Genomic DNA, 19,691 nt, shown 5'->3' on the forward strand with positions numbered 1-19,691 from the left:
CCTGGATGTGTCACAGCCCAGATTGGGGCTCTCCTGCTGTTGGTAACTCAAGGTGGGGACAGACATGGAGCCTGGGGCTGGGCCCTGGGTGACTGTATCTGTCTCTTTCATCTGCCTCAACTAGTGTTCCTGGTTGTTGTTATTATGTGCTGTGGAGTCAGTTCTGACTCATAGCGACCCTGTACAGGGTTTCCGAGGCTGTAAATCTTTATGGGAGCAGAAAGTCTCATCTTTCTCCGGCTGAAGAGTTGGTAGTTTCGAACTGCTGACCCTGAGGTTAGCAGCCTAATTTGTAACCACAAAAATCTTCACCACTAGACCAATAAGCAGCGTCCATATAAATGGAGAAAAGATTGAAATTGTCAAGCACTTTATTTTGATTGGATCAACCACCAATACTCATGGAAGTAGCAGTTGAAATATCAAACGACGTATTGCATTAGACAAATCTGCTGCACAAGACCTCTTTAAAGTGTTCAAGAACAAATATGTCAGTTTGAGGACTAATGTGCACCTGACCCAAGCCATGGTATTTTCAATAACATAATATGCATGCGAAAACTGGACAGTGAATAAGGAAGATCACAGAAGAACTGATGCATTTGCATTATGGTGTCGGAGGAGAATATTAAAAGTACCATGGACTGCCAAAAGAACAAACCAGTCTATGTTGGAAGTACAGCCAGAATGCTCCTTGGAAGCCAGGATGGCCAGACTTCATCTCTCACACTTCAGACATATTATTAGGAGGGACCAGTGGCAGCAGCAGTGGGCTCAGGTGTAGCAACGATTTTGAGGTTGGCACAGGACCGGGCAGTGTTTCCTTCTGTTGTGCACTGTTATGAGTTGGTACTGACTCAGTGGCACCTAACAATGACACAGTTGCAAAAGATAAAACAAATGGGGGAAGCTGGGTGAAGGGTATACAAATCCCTCTGAACTAGCTTTATAACTTCCTGTGAATCTGTAACTCAAAATACAAATTTGAAAAGGGACTTCAGTACTGCTTACCTAAATCATGCTGTCACTTTCTTTTTATGTTTAAATGCCATATTTTAATATCTCTATTGTTGTTATTATTAAGTACTGTGGAGTCGGTTCCGACTCAGAGACCTTGCACAGGGTTTCCAAGGCTATAAATCTTTATGGAAGCAGAAAGCCTCATCTTTCTCCTGCAGAACCACTGGTAGTTTCGAACTGCTGACCTTGAGGTTGGCAGCCCAACTCGTAACCACTACATTACCAAAGCTCCTTTTTAATATCTCTCCTAGAACAAAAATCATCTTACGTGGTAATTCACTGCAGTTCTACTGATTTATGCATGACTGTGGAAGAGCACGTTCTGTAGTGAGCATTTTTATAACTACATGCCATTTCCAAACTGGAAGGACTCTAATCTCAGGGTTCATTAGAATAAAGCTGTTGCCAGAAAAACTAGGAAAGCAGAGCGATTCAGCTGGAAAATTATATCACATTTAATAGAGGGGAAAAACCATGATCAGTTTCATAAGGATACTGACACCGTCTGAGTGCTGACAGAAAGAAAGACACTGTTTTGTCTTCCAGGACTTGCCAGCTCCCTCCACAGGTCAGCGGGCTTTGTCACCTAGTACCATGTCTGGCACATATCAGGAAGCACTCGACAAAAACTGTCTAATAAATGAATGAATGAATGGCCTAAGAGCTGTCTTTTTTTTTTGTCTCACTGAAGCAAGAAATGCAGGTTTCCAGATCCCTTGACATAATTCTGATCTATAATTTAAATACTTTTGCACAAATAATCTCTACTTAGAGAGAAAAAGTGAAAAGTCTGTACAGATGGGATTTTTACAGTAGAGTGCATAGTAGTGATCTAAAACACACTTCTAGTGTTGCTAGGTTTTAAAATCTACTTTTATCTGCAGACACCCTCTGCCCCACTTCTAAATCCTCTTCTTAGCCTCTGTTTATAGACTGCTATGTACAGATTATCCCTATTCAACCAGCAAAGATATGGTACCTTTGCTGGAGGCCATGTCAATCTCATTGTTTCCCATACTTTACTGTAAGTTCTCCCCAAATTTCCACATGTACCACTTTTTCCCCTTCCTAAAAGAGACAAAAAGCTAAAAAAAAAAAAAAGACAGTATTAAATGATTAAACCAAAAACCAAACATGCTCTTCCCAGTCAATTGTGACTCATGATGACCCTGAATATTACATAGTAGAAATGCTTCAGAGGATTGTCTTGACTTTATTCTCTCCAGAAGCAGACTGCCAGCCCTTTCTTCTGAAAACTACTGGATAAGTTCAAACTGCCAACCTTTAGGTTAGCAGTTGTGTATAAACTATGTCCCTAGACCATAAAGTGGCCTCCATTAAATAACCAGGACTTGCAAAAATAAATTCAACTGTGAAGAATGTAATCAATGTCACTAAACAGTAGATGGAAAAACAGTTGAACGTGTTGCTGTGTGTGTGTGTGTGTGTGTGTGTGTGTATATATATATATATATATATATTTGCTGTGTGTGTATATATGTATATATACATATACATATATGTGTATAAAAGTTCAACTAGAACGTAAGTATTCAAATACTGTGTTTACCACCAGGCATATTGCTCACTCCTAAAACACAAAACACAGATGACAAAACTGAAGTGTGCCACCCTTACTGAATTACCTTCAGCCATAGTACTTGGGAACTGTCTACCCAAATTTGAAGACCTCATAGGCTCTTAGTTTCACATTGCTTGGGGATAGGGTAAAGGCAAACTTTGTTATATGTTAGGAGCTGCAAAGTATAAGGGACTGAACTTCTGTGCTAGGGATTTTTGCATTCATCATGTTATTTATACACAAAAGTACTCACTCATACACCTGTCATTCGGGGAAGGAGCCCAGGCCTAGGATTATCCTTGTTACAATTGTCCATTACTTACTGCATTACCTTGAGTAAATCAGTTTTTTCTCTATCACAGTATCTGATCTCTGAGGCTCCTTATAAGAATAAAGAAACATTGGGACTCCAAGATGTTCTCTATACTGTAATGTTGGTTGGTTGGTTATGTGCCGTGGAGTCGGTTCCGACTCATAATGACCCTGTACAGGGTTTCTGAGGCTGTAAATCTTTACGGGAGCAGAAGCCTCATCTTTCTCCCACAGAACAGCTGGTAGTCTCCAACTGCTGACCTTGAGATTCGCAGCCCGATTCGTAACCACTACGCTACCAGAGCTCCTTCTTACTGTAATACAAACACTTAAATCAGAGCTATTCCAACTGTCTAAAACACAGTTTCCAAAGCAAACGTTATTAAGCAACTTAATTCTATGCAGTATTAAACCATGTTCAATTGTTTCTCTTTTACTAAAATTAATTCGCTTCTGTGTATAATTTAATGAAGATTCACCCTATTATTACCTACCACTAGGAATGTTTTGTGGCTTTTATACAAACCCAGCTTTACCCAAGGGAATGTTGTGGCTCTGATAAGCACTGTACTGCGAACCATAAATCCAGTGATTTGAGCCCAACAGCCACTCGGCGGGAGAAAGAAGAGGCTTTCTGCTGCCGCAAAGACGTACTGCCTCAGAAAACCTATATACAGGGTGGTTGTGTGTCGAACCCAGCTATGCGTTGGAGCAAACTTGACAGCATTTAACAATAGCAACAATTATACCCCAGTGCTTTATCTTTCTGCCTCAGGCAGTCTGCGAGTAAACTAGTAACGGACACAGAAGTCCATTATCTCCTACAACTGATGTTCAGAAAAATTGATCTAGGGCATCTAAACCAAACCCAAACAGTCGTGAAGTACATCCCAACTCATAGGACAGAGTAGAACTGCTCCCATAGGATTCCTAGGCTGTGTATCTTTGGAAGCAGACTGCCTAATCTTTCTCCCGCGCTGAGAAAACTGCTGGCTGACCTTTCCGTTAGCAGCCCAACGCTTAACCATTACGCCACCTGGGCTTCCACCAGCGCATCAAGCACTTGGTAAAACAAGTCTATAGCATCTGCACGCTTTGGGAAAAGCTGACGTTAAATTTTTAAAATATTCTGATGTGAGCGCCAGGATAATTAGGAAGACAATTGCCCATCTCTCTTCTTGGACACACCCAGTCTCCTCCCACTGGGGGGCCGAGTTCAGCGCGCAGCTGTCATCTGAGCGTCCCCGCGGGCGCGCGCCTCTGGGCGTCCCGGGTTCGGGTAGCAACCCGCGAGAGAAAAGGGGCACAGGATGCCGGAAAGCCCACTAAATCCAGAGAGTCTAAACCAGGATTGAGGGCGGGACAAACCCGGGGCCGCTACCACCTTCAGGCCCGCCCCAAGCCACACCCAGCTCCGCCTGCTCTCAGCTAACAGGCCACGATGCCCGCCTCCGCGAACCAGCCCTCACCTCGCCCAGACGGCGGCTTCCAGGAGTCGGCGTCTGCCCACCGCGCTACCTCCGCTTCCCCAGCAACCTTAGTCTCGCGGCTAAGCCCAGTTCAGGTCACCGGCTACCAGGGTGCAGGTAGGCGGTGATGCGCAAGCGCGAGGTTTACTACGCCATTGGCTGCTGCTTAGAGACACCCACACCCGAATTAACCAATCCTAGCATATAAGGTCGCTAATAGCATAGTTCTTAAAGGACTGCGACACTAAAGTAGAGGGGCGTGTCTGGGCGCGCCCCTCCCGACTCTTTACCCCCACCTCCCTGTGCTCACCCGCGAGTGTCGGAGATGCTGTGCAACCTGCAAATACTTAGTCCGGAGGTGCGGGCAGCTTAGTTGTCTAATTACGAGTCCTGCTGGTGCAGTGAACTGGTTGACATTCACAAATGGAAGGCTGTGACCCGCCCGTGGCGTGGGTTTCGCGGTCCGGGAGTCTGGGCTGGAAGCCCGAGATCACAAACCAAAGAGCACAGCCTCCTGCCAACCTGGACACCAATACAAAGTCCGGCCCCGAGAACCACGCCCCAGGCTGCAGGCGTAGGCGATTGCAGATAGATGGCCTGCTAGCGGGGAGATTGAGAGGCAGAATTTGTCTCAATTCATTCAAGAAATATTGAAGAGTCCTGGTATGGCGCTGTGGGTTAATACGCCAGACTGCAAAGCCGTTTGAACTGCAAGGTCAGCGGTTCAAGCTCACCAGCTGCTCCTCGGAAACCCTATACAGGGTTGCTATGGGTCGGAACCGACTCGACGGCACTTAACAACAACAACACTGTGTGCCAGGCACCGTTTCAGAACACATCGAAGAACTCCTGACATTAAAAATTATGTTCAGAGAGAAATGTATGAGAGTGCCTATCCAACTGCAAGGTTGGTGGTTCAAGCTCTCCAGCTGCTCCTCGGAAACCCTATACAGGGCCTCTATGGGTCAGAACCGACTCGACGGCACTTAACAACAACAACAATCAAACAATTACTCAAACAGTTGAATAAATACAAATTGAGATGCATGCTCTTCAGAGAGGAACAGGGCTTGGGAGGGCATTTACAGGAACTTCTGTCTAGAACTGGGATCAGAGAAGGTTTCCCTTAGAATGTGACACTAGCTAAGTCCCAGATGACTTGGCAAAGGGGAAGGCTTTCAGACAGAAGGGATAATGTAAAAAACAAGATAAAACTCCAGAAGGCAGCAGAGCTCCTTGAGAGTTAAAAAGAAACACAGAGTTTAGAAAGTAATGAAGTAGGGTGAGAGCCAATTGTCAGAATAGAAGGGACCAGACCCTGTAATATATTATAGTCCATTCAAAATACATTCACAACTTAACTGCTTTCTGATTTACTCTTCAGCTCACTCACTCAATTCCTCTCACTGTTCTCTGGCCTGCAGAAATCCCCAGTCCATTTGCCCCACTACTATTGATCAGCCTTCTCTAATCTTCATTTTCGTTCCCATCTAGCTAAGAACCCAGGGTTCACCTCTCCCATCCCATTCTTCCCAGTATGCTTGCCTTCCTTACACAGTAATCTTTTTTGTTATACCTGCATGGTAACATAACTCCAGAAGACCCCAAGTGTCCACCTTATCAGAACCTGATTCTAGGCTGTAACTGCTGCTGGACAAAAATCACACAACCACACAGATCAGTGCTAGCTAGCTACAATGCCAATCTCAACCAGATCCCAAACACCACCTCGTCATCCTACGTCTCCCAAGTCAGCTCTCTCCCTAGTTCTCCACAAAAGCAGCCTCAAAATGTCCTGCATGCTTTCTCAATCTACTCTTCAATCCCCCTTCCTCTTCCAGGTGCCTCCTTCACGGAGGAAAGTGCAATCAGCAAAGTGATGTCCCTCCGTTCCAATCAGCATCTCCTCCAGTTAGTAGCTGCTTCTCCTTCTCCCGTTTACTTTCTTCTTGGATCTGAAGACGCTGTTACTTCACCATTCACGTCATTCCCCAGGACCCTAGGATGCTGACTTCAGCCACATCACTGAAACTGCTCTTTTCACAAACATAAAAGATCTAATGCTTATCTTGCTTGACTTCCCAACAATGTTTAGAATTGCTGTCCTAGCTTTCCTTCTTTGTCACTTTTTTCTAAAATTTTGTGACTGCACACTCTCCTGGTTTTCCTTCTATGAGGGTAAGTCAAAAAGTATTGCTACTAGTGTTCCACATCATAAATGCATGTGTTGATCCCAAACAAAACATGTTTAAATATGTCTCTGCAATCGTCTGTAAGTTTGTCATACTGTGGTAGCTGGCTGTGCTTCTGGAAGCTATGCCACTGGTATTTTTAACACCAGCAGGATCACCCACAGTGGACAGGTTTCAATTGTGTTTCCAGACAAAGACAGACTAGGAAGAAGCAGAGACAGACTACTTCCAAATATTTAGTCACTGAAAACCTTATGGATAGCAGTGGAACACTGTCAGCACCAGAATATTGAATACTGAAACATGATCAAGAATCCCAGAATATTGCCAGATATACTTATGGAAAATGAGCCCCTCCAGTAGGAATGCACTCAAAATACAACTGGGAAGAGCTGCCTCTTCAAAGCAGAATTAACCACAATGACACAAATGAAGTCAAGCTTTCGGGACCTTCATTTACTGGTGGGGCACAACTCAAAATGAAGAGAAACAGCTATAAACATGCATTGATTATCAGAACATGGAATGTACTAAGTATGACTCTAGGAAAATTGGAAATTGTCTAAAATGAAATGGAACACATAAACATCAGTATCCTATGCATTGTTGTTATTGTTGTTGTTAAGTGCCATCAAGTCAGTTCCAACTCATAGCGACCCTTTATAGGATTTCCAAGTAGTGACTGGTGAGTTTGAACCACCGAACTTGGGGTTCAAACTGACATTGCAGTCCAGTGTTTCATCCCACAGCATCACACCAAGACTTCTTACTAGGCATTAATGAGCTGAAATAGACTGGTATTGGCCATTTTGAATCTGACAACCGTATGGTTTACTATGTCGGATTGACAAATTGAAGAGGAATGGTGTCACTTCATTATCAGAAAAGAGCATTTCAAGATCTTTCTTGAAGTACAACTCTGTGTGTGATAGGATAATATCCATATGCTTACAAGGTAAACCAATTAATACAGCATTAATCAAATGTATGCATCAACCACTTAAGAGTGATGATGACATTGAAAAATTCTAGTAACTTCTTCAATTTGAAATTGATCAAACCTACAATCAGGATGCATTGATAATTACTGACAATTGGAATGCAAAGGTTGGAAACAAAGAGGAAGGGTGAATAGTTAGGAAATATGGCCTTGGTGACAGAAATTATACTAGAGATTGCATGATAGAATTTTGTAAGACCAATGACTTCTTCATTGCAAATGCCTTTTTTAAACAACGTAAAAAATGACTACACACATGGACCTCACCAGATGTTGTTGTTAGATGTGTGTAGACTCTTAACAACTCTATGCACAATAGAATGAAACACTGCCCTGTCCTGCACCAGCCAACCCCACAATCATTGCTAAACCTTAGCCCATTGCTTCTGCCACTGTGCCAGTCCATCTAGTTGGGGTCTTTCTCTTTTTCTCTGACCCTTCACTTTACCAAATATATCTCTGACCCTTCACTTTACCATGATATCTTTCTTTAGGGACTGTTCCCTCCTGATAATATGTCCAAATTATAAGAGATAAAGTTTGGACATCCTGGCTTCCAAGGAGCATTCTGATGGAATGTACATTTTGATGGAATATACAGAAATCAAATTAACTACATATGTGGAAAGAGATGATGGAAATCTCCTTATCATCAACCAAAACAAGACCAGGGGCAGACTTTGGAACAAATCATCAATTGCTCATATGCAAGTTCAGGCTGAAGCTGATTAAAATAAAAGCAAGTCCATGAGAGTCAAAATATGACGTTGACCCACCTGAATTTAGAGATCATCTCAAGAACAGCTTGGATGAATTAGACACTAATGACATAAGCCCAGAGGAGTTGTGGGATGATGTCGAGAACATCACACAGGAAGAAAGCAAAAGGTCATTAAGAAGACAAGAAAGATGGAAAAGACCAAAACGGATATCAAAAGAGACTCTGAAGAAAAAATAAAAAACTGAAGGGAAAAAAAAAGAGAGAGACTCTGAAGCTTACTTTCCAGCATAGAGATACTAAAACAAATGGAAGAAATGAAGGAAAAGAGCTGAACAGAAATTTTTAAAGGGCAGCTCCAGAAGACAAAGTCAAATGTTATAATGAAATGTGCAAAGATCTGGAGGCAGAAAACCAAAATAGAAGAAAACGCTAAGCATTTTCAAGCTGAAAGAACTGGAGAAAAAATGTCAAGCCTCAATTTAAAATATTGAAGGATTTTGTTCACAAAATATTGAATAATGCAGAAAGCATCAAAAGAAAATGGAAGGAATATGCAGTCACTGTACCGGAAAGCAATAGCTGATGTTCCACCAGTGCAAGAGGTAACATACATGTGGTCTACCAGGTTGTTGTTGTCAAGTGCCGTCGAGATGATTCTGACCCATAGTGCCCCTGTATAGAGTTTCCAAGGAGCAGCTGGTAAGCTTGAACCACTGACCTTGCAGTTCAAAAGGCTTTACAGTTCTGGCACATTAACCCACAGCGCCACACCAGGACTCCGTGGTCTACCATAGGAACTAGATAATTTGCTAATAATGCAAATAAGGTGCATAGGATCCTGTGTGAGCATGAACATGTAAATAAGGTGTTTGATGTTGTTAAGTGCTCTTGACTTGGTTCTGACTCAAAGTGACCCCATATAGGGTTTCTGAGGAGCGATTGGTGAGCTTGAACCACCAACCTTGCAGTTCAAATCGACTTTGCAATCCAGTGCATTAAACCACAGCACCACACCAGGACTCCAAATAAGGTGTGTGGAATACTAATAAGGGGAGATGGTCAGTTTTCCCATCTTGCTAGGCTTAAAATGAGCCATCTCAGAGGTGGAAACATGAGGACATGACGATCACCATGAAACTGGAGCAGGAGCAGAGCATATCTTTTGGATCCAGAATCACTGCCCTGAGAAACTCAGAAACCTAGGAGAAAGAGAGTGCACGAGCGAGAGCACTGTAACACCTTAGGCAGTGAGAGACGGCAAGAAGCAACTGCAAAGAAATGGCAGCAGTACGAGTAGTAGAAGAGCAGTAGATGGCATGACGGGCTTTCTGACTCACTACAGAGCAAGAAAACTACACACCTTTGAGCTGGAGGCTTGCTGGTACAGCATCTGGACACTTGATGGAGCCAGGCTTTCAGACCCATGGAAAGAGAGTGAGGTGCATGCAGGTATTTATTAGCAGAGCTAAAAGAGCTTTGTAACACTTGCCAAAGCAGGGCTGCAGAGCAAAGGGACCAAGAAGCCAGAGAGAGGCCTGCCTTCAAGGCATACCTGAGAAGAAAGAGGCTATCCTGACTGAAGGATTGTATCTTGGTTTGCTCCAGATCCTGAATTACGGACCTGATACTTCCCTATGAATTTGGGAAAATGGGAAATTGTCAAAAATGAAATGGAACGCATAAACATCGTTATCTTAGGCATTAGTGAGCTGAAGTGGACTGGTATTGGCCATTTTGAATCTGACAACCACATAGTTTTTATATCATGTTTGGTAAGGTGGAGGGTCAGAGAAAAAGAGGAAGACCCCAGTGAGATGGATTGGCAAAGTGGCAGCATCAGTGGTCTCAAGCGTGGCAATAATTGTGAGGTTGGCCTAGGACCGGGCAGTGCTTCATTCTGTTGTGCATAAGGTTGCTATGAGTCAGTACCAACTTGATAGCACCTAACAACAACAAACTTCCCTAATAAACTCAATAATTGTGTGTGTGTTGGGGGGGGGAGGTAGCATATGCTCAAGAGTCAACAATACTGAAGGAGAAAGTCCAAGGTGCACTGAAGGCACTGGCAAAGAACAAGGCTCTGAGAGTTGATGGAATACAAATTGAAATCTTTCAATAAACGGAGGCAGCATTGGCGGCATTCACTCATCGATGCTAAGACATTTGGAAGGCAGCTACCTGGCTAACTGATTAGAAGAGATCCATATCTGTGTCCATTCCAAAAAGAGGTGACGCAACAAAATGCAGAACTCATTGAGCAATATCATTAATATCACATGCAAGTAAATTTTTTCTAAAGATAATTTAAAAACGGCTGCAGCAATATATTGACAGTTTGCTGCCAGAGGTTCAGGCTGGATTCAGATGGAGATGTGGAATGAAGGGGATCACTGCTGACATAGATAGATCCTGGCTAATAGCAGAGAATACCAGAAAGATGGTTACCTGTACTTTATTGGCTACGGAAAGACTTTTGATTGTGTGGCTCCTGACAGGCTATAGACAACATTGTGAAGAATGAGTATTCCAGAACACTTAATTGTGTTCATGATGAACCTGTACATAGACCATGAGGCAGTTTTTTGGCAGAACAAGTTGTTAATGAATGGTTTAAAGGTGTGTGCCAGGGTTACCTTCTTTCACCATGCTTATTCAGTCTGTATGCTGAGCAAATAAGCAGAGAAAATGGATTATATGAAGAAGGACTGGAGGAAGACTCATTAATAACCAGCAATATACAGATGCCACAACCTTGCTTGCTAAAAGCAAAGGGGATGTAAAATATGAGAGTGAGTCAAAAATTATCCACACTCTGGTTATATTAGAATATTAAAATGCCTAATGATAACATTAAGTTTGCGCCTGAAATGATTCTGTCGAATAGACAAGTGGCAATGGATTATGTGGCAAATCATTTGCAAATCAGCCATGGTTCTGCCTGTTAAATAATTCAAAATACTTGAGTTGTGAAAAGTTTGTGTGATTAAGGTACCAAAACGGTTCACAAAGAACATAAACAGAAGTGTTTGTATACCTGCAAACCAAATTTGGGCCGATACCCAAAGGAGAGTAAAAGTTTCTTTTAAAAAATCATTACTGGTGAGGAGACATGGAGTCATCACTATGAGCCTGAAAATAAAAGGCAGAGTATGGAATGGAAACATCCTCAATCGCCAACCAAGAAAAAGTTCAAAAGTCAACCATCAGCTGGAATATTGATGTTCACAGTTTTCTGGGATTCTCAAGGACCAGTATTGGAACACTATCAGGAGAAAGGTTCAGCAATCAACAATGCTCCTTATAGTGAGATGCTCACTGAAGAGCTGAAGCCTAAACTTTGGATTAAACACAGAGGACTGCGATCGAAGAGGACTGCGATCTTGCATGACAGTACACATCCACACACCTCTCCCCACAGTTGACACTACAAAAACTTCATTTTGAGGTTTTGATCTTGCTTCATCGGACTTTCACCTGTTTAATCCCCTGAAAGCAGCCTTTCGAGGACAAAGATTCATTTTTGATGAAGAAGTGAAGACAGCAGTGCATTTGTGGCTCACAGCTCAGCCTAAAACATTTTAAAATAAGGGACTATGAAAGCTTGTAAGAAGATGGACAAAATGTATTGAAAAGCAAGGAGATTATATCAAAAAATGATGTATTTGTCTTTTCTAAAAGTTGATTAAAATGAATTCTACAGCCAGAGTGCGGATACTTTTTGACTCATCCTTATACTTACTGATGAAGATCAGAGACCACAGCCTTCAGTATGGGTGGCACCTCAATATAAAGAAAACAAATATCACAACTGGACCAAGATAAATGGAAAAAAGGTTAAAGTTGCTAAATACTTCATTTTGTTCAGATTAACCATCCCCATTCATAGGAGCAGCAGTCAAGAAATCAAACAACGTATTGCATTAGACAAATATGCTGCACAAAAGCCCTTAATAGTGTTCAAGAGCAAAACATCAGTTTGAAGTGCATCTGACCTGAGCCATGATATTTTCAATATCCTCATATACATGTGAAAGCTGGACAGTGAATAAGGAAGATCATAGAACAATTGATGCATGTGAGTTATGGTGTGGAGGAGAATACTAAAAGTATCATAGACTATCAAAAGGACAAACAGATCTGTGTTGGAAGAGGTACAGCCAGAATGCTCCTTAGAATCCAGCATGGCTAGACTTTGTCTCTCATACTTTGGATGTATTTTCAAGATGGACCAATCCCTAAGAAGGACATCATGCTGGGTGAGTGGAGGGTCAGTACAAAAGAGGAAGCCCCCCAATAAGATGGATTGGTACAGTGGCAGCAATGATGGGCTCAAGCGTAGCAATGACTGTGATATTGGCGCCAGACTGGGCCGTGTTTTGTTCTGTTGTGCCTAAGGTCACTATGAGTCGATACCAACTCAACAGCACCTAACAATGATAACAAATGCAATCAGTGAGTAACCACAGAGAAGTTCTCTCAATAATACGCTTCTCTTAGTATCATTAAGATGTCTTGAAACAAAAGAAGTCTAATCAAAACAGTGGCGTCCAAGGAGATTTGTTGTTGTTGTTGTTGGTTATGTGTTGTGAAATCAGTTCTGATTCATAGCGACCCTGCATAGGGTTTCTGAGGCTGTAAATTACAGGAGAAGAAAACCTTTTCTTTCCACTGAGGAATAGCTGGTAATTTCAAACTGCTGACCTTGAGGTTATCAACTCAACTGGTAACCACTATGCTACCAGAGCTCCTTGGAAATATGCCGGGCCAGTTAAATTCAAGACAGTGAGGTAGCTCAGCAGGCTTTGACAGCTATTTCTTGAGGTAATTTTTTCAGATTTTCTCAAAGGACACAGGATGAACATGAGAGCTTATTATGAAGAAGCTTTAAGAAAATTGGAAACTGCATTAGTGAGAAAAAGACCGGAAAAGTTGCTCCAAGGAATTTTTTTCCCAACAGGACAATGTAATTGCTCATTCTTTGAGGATAGCTGTGATCTTGTCCCTTCAGATTTCATTTTGTTCCCAAAATCAAAGAATATTTAAAAGGAACATGGTTTGAATCCCTAGAGGATGCCACATTGCTGTTTTTACCAACTAAAGAGTGTAGTATTCTTTGGGGCAGGGTTAGAGAGAGGGGAGCACCTTCAAAAGTGTACAGACCTAGATGGCAGATAACGTTGAGAAACAATACCTTCACATCCTCCACCCCAGCCTCCCAGTTTCCTTGCAGCCTCTTTTCCTCTGTCATGAGGGAAACGTCAGGTGGTCTTAACCCTTGCATGATTCCAATTAGCTTCAACAAATGATGCTTTTCAAAACTATCTCTAGTCCAGCTCACAGCCCTGAGTTCCAGAGTAAATATCCAGCCACAACTTGAACATCTCCACTATATGTATTCACAGCTGAATTTATCAGGCTCACCTCCAGTCCAGCTTTTACCCTACTGTTCCACTCTCCAGTCTCTTATTTGTTCGTGGTACAACTGGGAATCATCCTTAATCCGTCTCCCTTCCTACCCCACGCAGCCACCAAGGTTTGGTAGGAGCCCAGAGTTCAGGATCCCGATGCAGATTTGGAGGCACCAGTGATGCCAAGATAAGTCAGAAATCTGCATGCCTGGTACAGTTCCTGTGTGGTCCTGGGCAATCTTCCTCTGAAAACGATTCGTTTTATTAAGCGCCGTCGAGTCCGCTTAGACTCATAGCGACCCAAGTAACTACAGCGTTTCCAAACAGCAGCTGGTAAGCTTGAACCACCGACCTTGAGGTTCAAACCGACCTTGCAGCCGAGCGCTTTAACACACAACGCCATACCATGTGTGGTTATTGTTTTATGTCCTAGAGTCCGACCCAGGATACAGAGCGATCCTGGAGCGGCTGGTGAGCTTGATGCAGTTAAGTGCCGTCCATAGTAACCCTGTACAGGGTTTTCGAAGAGTAGCCGGTGAGTTTGAACTGCCAACTTTGAGGTTCAAACAGCTTGCAGTTCAGCACGTTAATCTACAGCGCCACACCAGAACTCTGGTGAGCTTGATTGTTGTTAAATGCCATCGAGTCGGTTCCGACCCATAGCGACCCTGTATAGGGTTTCCGCGGTGAGCTTGAACCTCCGACCTTGCAGTTCAAACCGACCTTACGGTTCAAACCAACCTTGCAGTCCGGGGCATTATTAACCAGCAGCGCCGCAACTGACACCTGGCAAATTAGCTACTCTTCCGGCCTGGGTCCTGCCCTGAGGGAACCCAACGGCGCGCATGCGCAAGGTATTAGCGCCTAGAACGGGCCACTAGGGATGTAACTGGGAAGATTGTTACTACGCATGTTTGTAGCACGTCTCATCACTGATGACGTTTTATCACTGATGACGTGTCTTCTGTTCGCCGAGAAAGCTATAAACGTCGAGAACGGTGGGTTTTTGTGCCAGTGGTGTTGTGACTGGAGTTGCTAGTTGGTTATGAGCGAGGCGCGGACCTGACCGTGGGGCCTGAAGCCGGATTCCGTCCAAGCTCCCTGGGATGTCGGTAGCCTTCGTACCGGACTGGCTGCGGGGCAAGGCTGAAGTGAATCAAGAGACTATCCAGCGGGTGAGTGTGACGCGGGCAGGGAGAAGGGCTTCCTTCGTAGAGATCCTGTGTGGTTGCGGGAAGCTTCCCGAAGCACTTGGTATCCGAAACTCGTGGAGGGTGATGACCTGCAGGGGTCCAGATGACTTGGGGACGGAGTGAGCAATGAGTTAGGGGCAAGACAGCCGGGCTTGGGGCGTGCAGTCATCCCGCGGCCCTGAGGTCTGCTCTGTACTGACCCTTTCTCTGATCTTTCAGCTCCTGGAGGAAAATGATCAGTTGATTCGCTGTATCGTGGAGTATCAGAACAAGGGCCGGGCAAACGAATGCGTCCAGTAAGTACTCCCGCCCTTGTTCTTGGGTGGAGGGACTGTCCCATCGTGAGCAGGGGCTTTGAATTAACCTTAAACGAATCTCAGTTTTCAATGGAGGAAAGAAAGGACGGTACAGAGAGTTTCGTACCTTCCCAACGCAGCCAGTACATTGTGGAAACGGGAGTCAGACCTGGCTGCCTCTTCAAAACTTGTTTGTTTGAATTAAAGGCACTGAGCAAACACAGGTGGCCGTCCCAGTTACCAGGTGAATTTAGGATATCAAATTCTGTTACTTGAGGACTAGTTGGATTAAATCTGCTTGGCTTTATAAAAGAATAAAATCTTTTCTGTCTTTGCAGTCTCTTTAGCCTATGATGTTCATCACATCCCCGTTTAATGCTTAATCAATTACCTAGCGTCACCATCACCTGACATGCACAATTCCCACAGACATTGAACAAGGTGATGATGCCCTGCCTTTTTAATTCAGGTTACATACTGTAAACTAATGTCTTTTATTTGGTCTGTGTAGTTTGTCACTTTTTTTGTAGTTGCTTTTTTTGTGCTTTTAGTTAGTGATTTGACTGGTTAAAATGGCCGCCAAGCATAGTACTGAAGCTTTAAGGTATTCCTAAGTGTTAAAAGGGTGTGATGTACTTTACAGATAACTACCTTTATGTTCAGGTGTGAGTTTTGTGCTGAGGACTATGAATTCAATGTACATAAATTAACAATGTTTATTAAATAAAACTTCTTTAATGAGAAGCACGCATCAGATGAATGGATCCACACACTGTAGAATATACAACAGAATACTACTCAGTCAGTGGCTGAAATTAAGCCTTGATACTATGGATGGAGCTGGAAGACATGCTGAGTGAAATAAGTCAATCACAAAAGCACAAATATTGTATGACATAACATATATAAAAAGATAAGGCAGAGAACTAAGTTTATTATTGATTCTATAGGATCAGCACTGGACTGCAAACCACAATGTCAGCAGTTCAAACCCACCAGCTGCTCCTCGGAATCACTATACAACTTACTGACAGCAATTTCAGTAATCATCTGTGCAACCTTATCCTTAATCAATGTGATACTTCCATCACCATTAACCTTTTCCATCTTCTACCCCTGGTTGTTGTTGTTGTTGTTATGTGCCATTGAGTCAGTTCTGACTCATAGCAACCCTATATAGGGTTTTTAGGATTGTTAATATAGATATAGGAGCAGAAAGTCTTATCTTTCTCTTGTAGGTTCACTGGTGGGCTCAAACCACCAACTTTGTGATTAGCTGCATTTATTCTACAGAGCCACTGTGCTCCTTTATATAACATAGATACTGTGAATTATATGTTGTTGATTTAAAGCTTTCTTGTATTTCAAAATAGTACTATGCTTGGGGCATTTTAAGCATTGAAGTATTAAAAAGCACAAAAATGCAGAAAGAAAAAAAAAAAAACCCGAAAACATAAAAAGGACACTAGTTTACAGTATAAGAGCTGAACATATGCGTTAGATGATTCCAATATTTGGCTGCTTTTCACATGTCCATGAATGATTACAAAACGCTGAGAGTGTTGATACTGGGGATACAAAAAATTTTTAGCAAGTAGGCAAATTCACAGTATTGAGAATCATATAGTATATCATTCTTACTAAAGAAATAGGAACCCTGGTGGCACAGTGGTTAAGCATGCAGCTGCTAACCCAAAGGTCAATGGTTTGAACCTACCAGCAGCTTCGTTGGAGAAATGACCTGGTGATCTGGTTCTGTAAAGATTTCTGCCTAGGAGACCGTATGGAGTGATTCTGTTCTGTAAGGTCAGTATGAATCAGTTGACTCAACAGCAATGTTTAAGAAAGCCATGCTTTCTCCATTCCTTAAAAAAAAGTCATAATTTCTCACTGGACTATAATTGTTGTTAAGTACCATAGAGTCGGTTCCGACTCATAGTGATCCCTGCACAAGGTTTCCGAGGCTGCAAATCTTTATGGGAGCAGAAAGCCTCATCTTTCTCCCATGGAACAGCTGGTAGTTTCGAACTGCCGACCTTGAGGTTAGCAGCCCAATTTGTAACCACTACACTACCAGAGGCGTCCTGGTGTGGTGCTGTGGGCTAATGTGTCAGACTGCAAAGTCGTTTGAACTGCAAGGTTGGTGGTTCAAGCTCACCAGCTACTCCTCGGAAAACCTATACAGGGTCATTATGGGTCAGAATTGACTCGACTCGATGGTACTTCACAATAATATATGGGCAAGTGTTCACATTTGATTCTGGAATTTGGTATCTTGCTTTTTTTGCTTATAGTTTATAGTAAACACCTAATTTTTATATATAGAAGATGGTTGTAAAACCTTCTTGTTAGAGATCTAGATGGCAGTCAGCAGGAGACTGATGAAGGAGCTTGAAGGAAATCCCCAAATGGTGGGATGAAAAACTTTCATAACATGGCAAGTTGATGAAGTTAATTTATTGAGTTGATGAAGGCTTATTTTTCCTGACAACCTTCCTTATGATAAGGGAGCCTTCAGAATCAAAATCAACTTTCCAGCAGAGTACCTATTCAAACCACCAAAGATCAAATTTAAAACTAAGATCACTCAAACATTTATGAAAAGTTTGCCTGCCAATAATTAGTGCTAAAAACTGGAAGCCAGCAACCAAAACTGACCAAGTAATCCAGTCCCTCACAGCACTGGTCAGTGATTCCCAGCCCAAGCTATAAGAACTCTGAAGAGTTTACAAAAAAGTATGAGCAGACCCCAGCAGTGCATTCAGAACCCACTGCAAAGCAGAACTCTGGATAATTGGCACATGCCGCTGTCTGGCATCTATTTGTGGCCATTACTAACTTTCTGCAGTTTTCTTAATTAAAAGTGGTCTAGGTAAACTAAAGAAAGAATTCAAAATTAACAGTGTTCTTGTTTTGTCAGTTTGTCATACTGTGGTGGCTTGTGTGTTGCTGTGATTCTGGAAGCTATGCCACAGGTATTTTAAATACCAGCAGGGTCACGCACAGTGGACAGGTTTCAGCTGAGCTTCCGACGAAGGTAGACTTGGAAGACAGTGAGACGGACTACTTATAAATATTTCATCACTGAAAACCTTAAGAATAGCAGTGGAACACCGTCAACACCAGATACAGTGCCAAAGCTGAGGCCCTCCGACACTCAAAATATGACTAGGGAAGAGCTGCCTCCTCAAAGTAGAGTTGACTGTGTTGACACAATGGAGTAAAGCCTTTGAAACCTTCATTTGTTGTTGGGATACTGCTCAACATGAAGAGAAACAGCTGAAGATATCCATTAATAATACATGGAAATGTATAAAGTATGAATCTAGGAAAATTGGAAGTTGTCAAAAATGGAATGGAATGCATAAACATCCACATCCTAGGCATTAGTGAGCTGAAATGGACTGGTATTGGCCATTTTGAATCTCACAATCACATGATTTATAATATGCTGGGAATTACAAATTGAACAAGAATGCCTTTGCATTAATAATCAAAAAGAACATGTCAAGATTGTCTTGAAGTAAAACACTGTCTATAATAGGAATTTCCTACACCTTCAAGGAATTTCTGTTAATACCATATATTGTTCAAATTTACACACCAACCACTAAAACCAGTGATAATGCATTAGAAAAATTTTACCAACTTGCGGTGCTGTGGGCTAGTGTGTCAGACTGCAAAGTTGTTTGAACTGCAAGGTTGGTGGTTCAAGCTCACCAGCTGCTTCTTGGAAAACCTCTACAGGGTCTCTATAGGTTGACATCGACTCGATGGCACGTAACAACATTCAGCGATAAGCGGATGATACAACCTGCTTGCTGAAAGCAAAGAGGTCTTAAAATACTTACTGATGAAGACTAAAGACCACAGCTTTCAATATTGGTTGCACCTCAATGTAAAGAAAACAAAATTCCTCACCACTGGACCTGTAAATATCAAGATAAATGGAGAAAAGATTAAAGTTGTCAAAGACTTAATCTTTCTTGGATAAACCTTCAACACTCATGGAAGCAGCAGTCAGTAAATCAAAGGACGTATTGCATTAGGAAAAAATGCTGCAAGATAGCTGTTAAAAGTGTTCAAGAGCAGAGATGTCAATATAAGGACTAAGGTGCCCCTAATCCACGCCATGGTATTTTCAATATCCTCATATACATGTGAAACTTAGTGGTAAGGAAGACTGTTGAAGAATCGATGCATTTAGTTATGGTGTTGGAGAAGAATATTAAAAGTATCATGCATTGCCATAAGAACAAATCAATCTATGTTGGAAGAAATACAGCTAGAATGCTCCTTGGAAGCCAGGATGGCCAGACTTCATCTGTCATACTTTGGACATATTATCAGGAGCAACCAGTCCTTGGAAAAGGATATATTTGGTAAAGTGGAAGGTTGGAAAAGAAGATGAAGACCTCCAACAAGATGGATTTTCACAGTGGCAGCAGCAATGGGCTCAAATGTAGCAACGATTGTGAGGTTGGCATAGAACCAGGCA

General features: G+C 42.5%; 2 protein-coding genes across 2 annotated transcripts in view; one reads left to right on the plus strand and one right to left on the minus strand.

Annotated features, from left to right (window-relative positions):
* Positions 1-19,691, minus strand: part of SEC22C (SEC22 vesicle trafficking protein homolog C (S. cerevisiae)) — an 83,299-nt gene that overhangs the window by 32,172 nt on the left and 31,436 nt on the right. The gene's annotated exons all lie outside the window — the stretch shown is intronic.
* The window catches only part of SS18L2 (synovial sarcoma translocation gene on chromosome 18-like 2), an 11,171-nt gene continuing 6,290 nt past the window's right edge, over positions 14,811-19,691 (plus strand). The window contains exons 1-2 of the mRNA XM_006868765.1: positions 14,811-14,879; positions 15,117-15,193. Coding sequence (XP_006868827.1) covers positions 14,811-14,879; positions 15,117-15,193 — 146 coding nt within the window. The remainder of the gene's footprint in view (positions 14,880-15,116; positions 15,194-19,691) is intronic.

The sequence above is a fragment of the Chrysochloris asiatica genome, unplaced genomic scaffold (genome assembly GCF_000296735.1).
Source record: "Chrysochloris asiatica unplaced genomic scaffold, ChrAsi1.0 scaffold00124, whole genome shotgun sequence".
NCBI lineage: Eukaryota > Metazoa > Chordata > Mammalia > Afrosoricida > Chrysochloridae > Chrysochloris > Chrysochloris asiatica.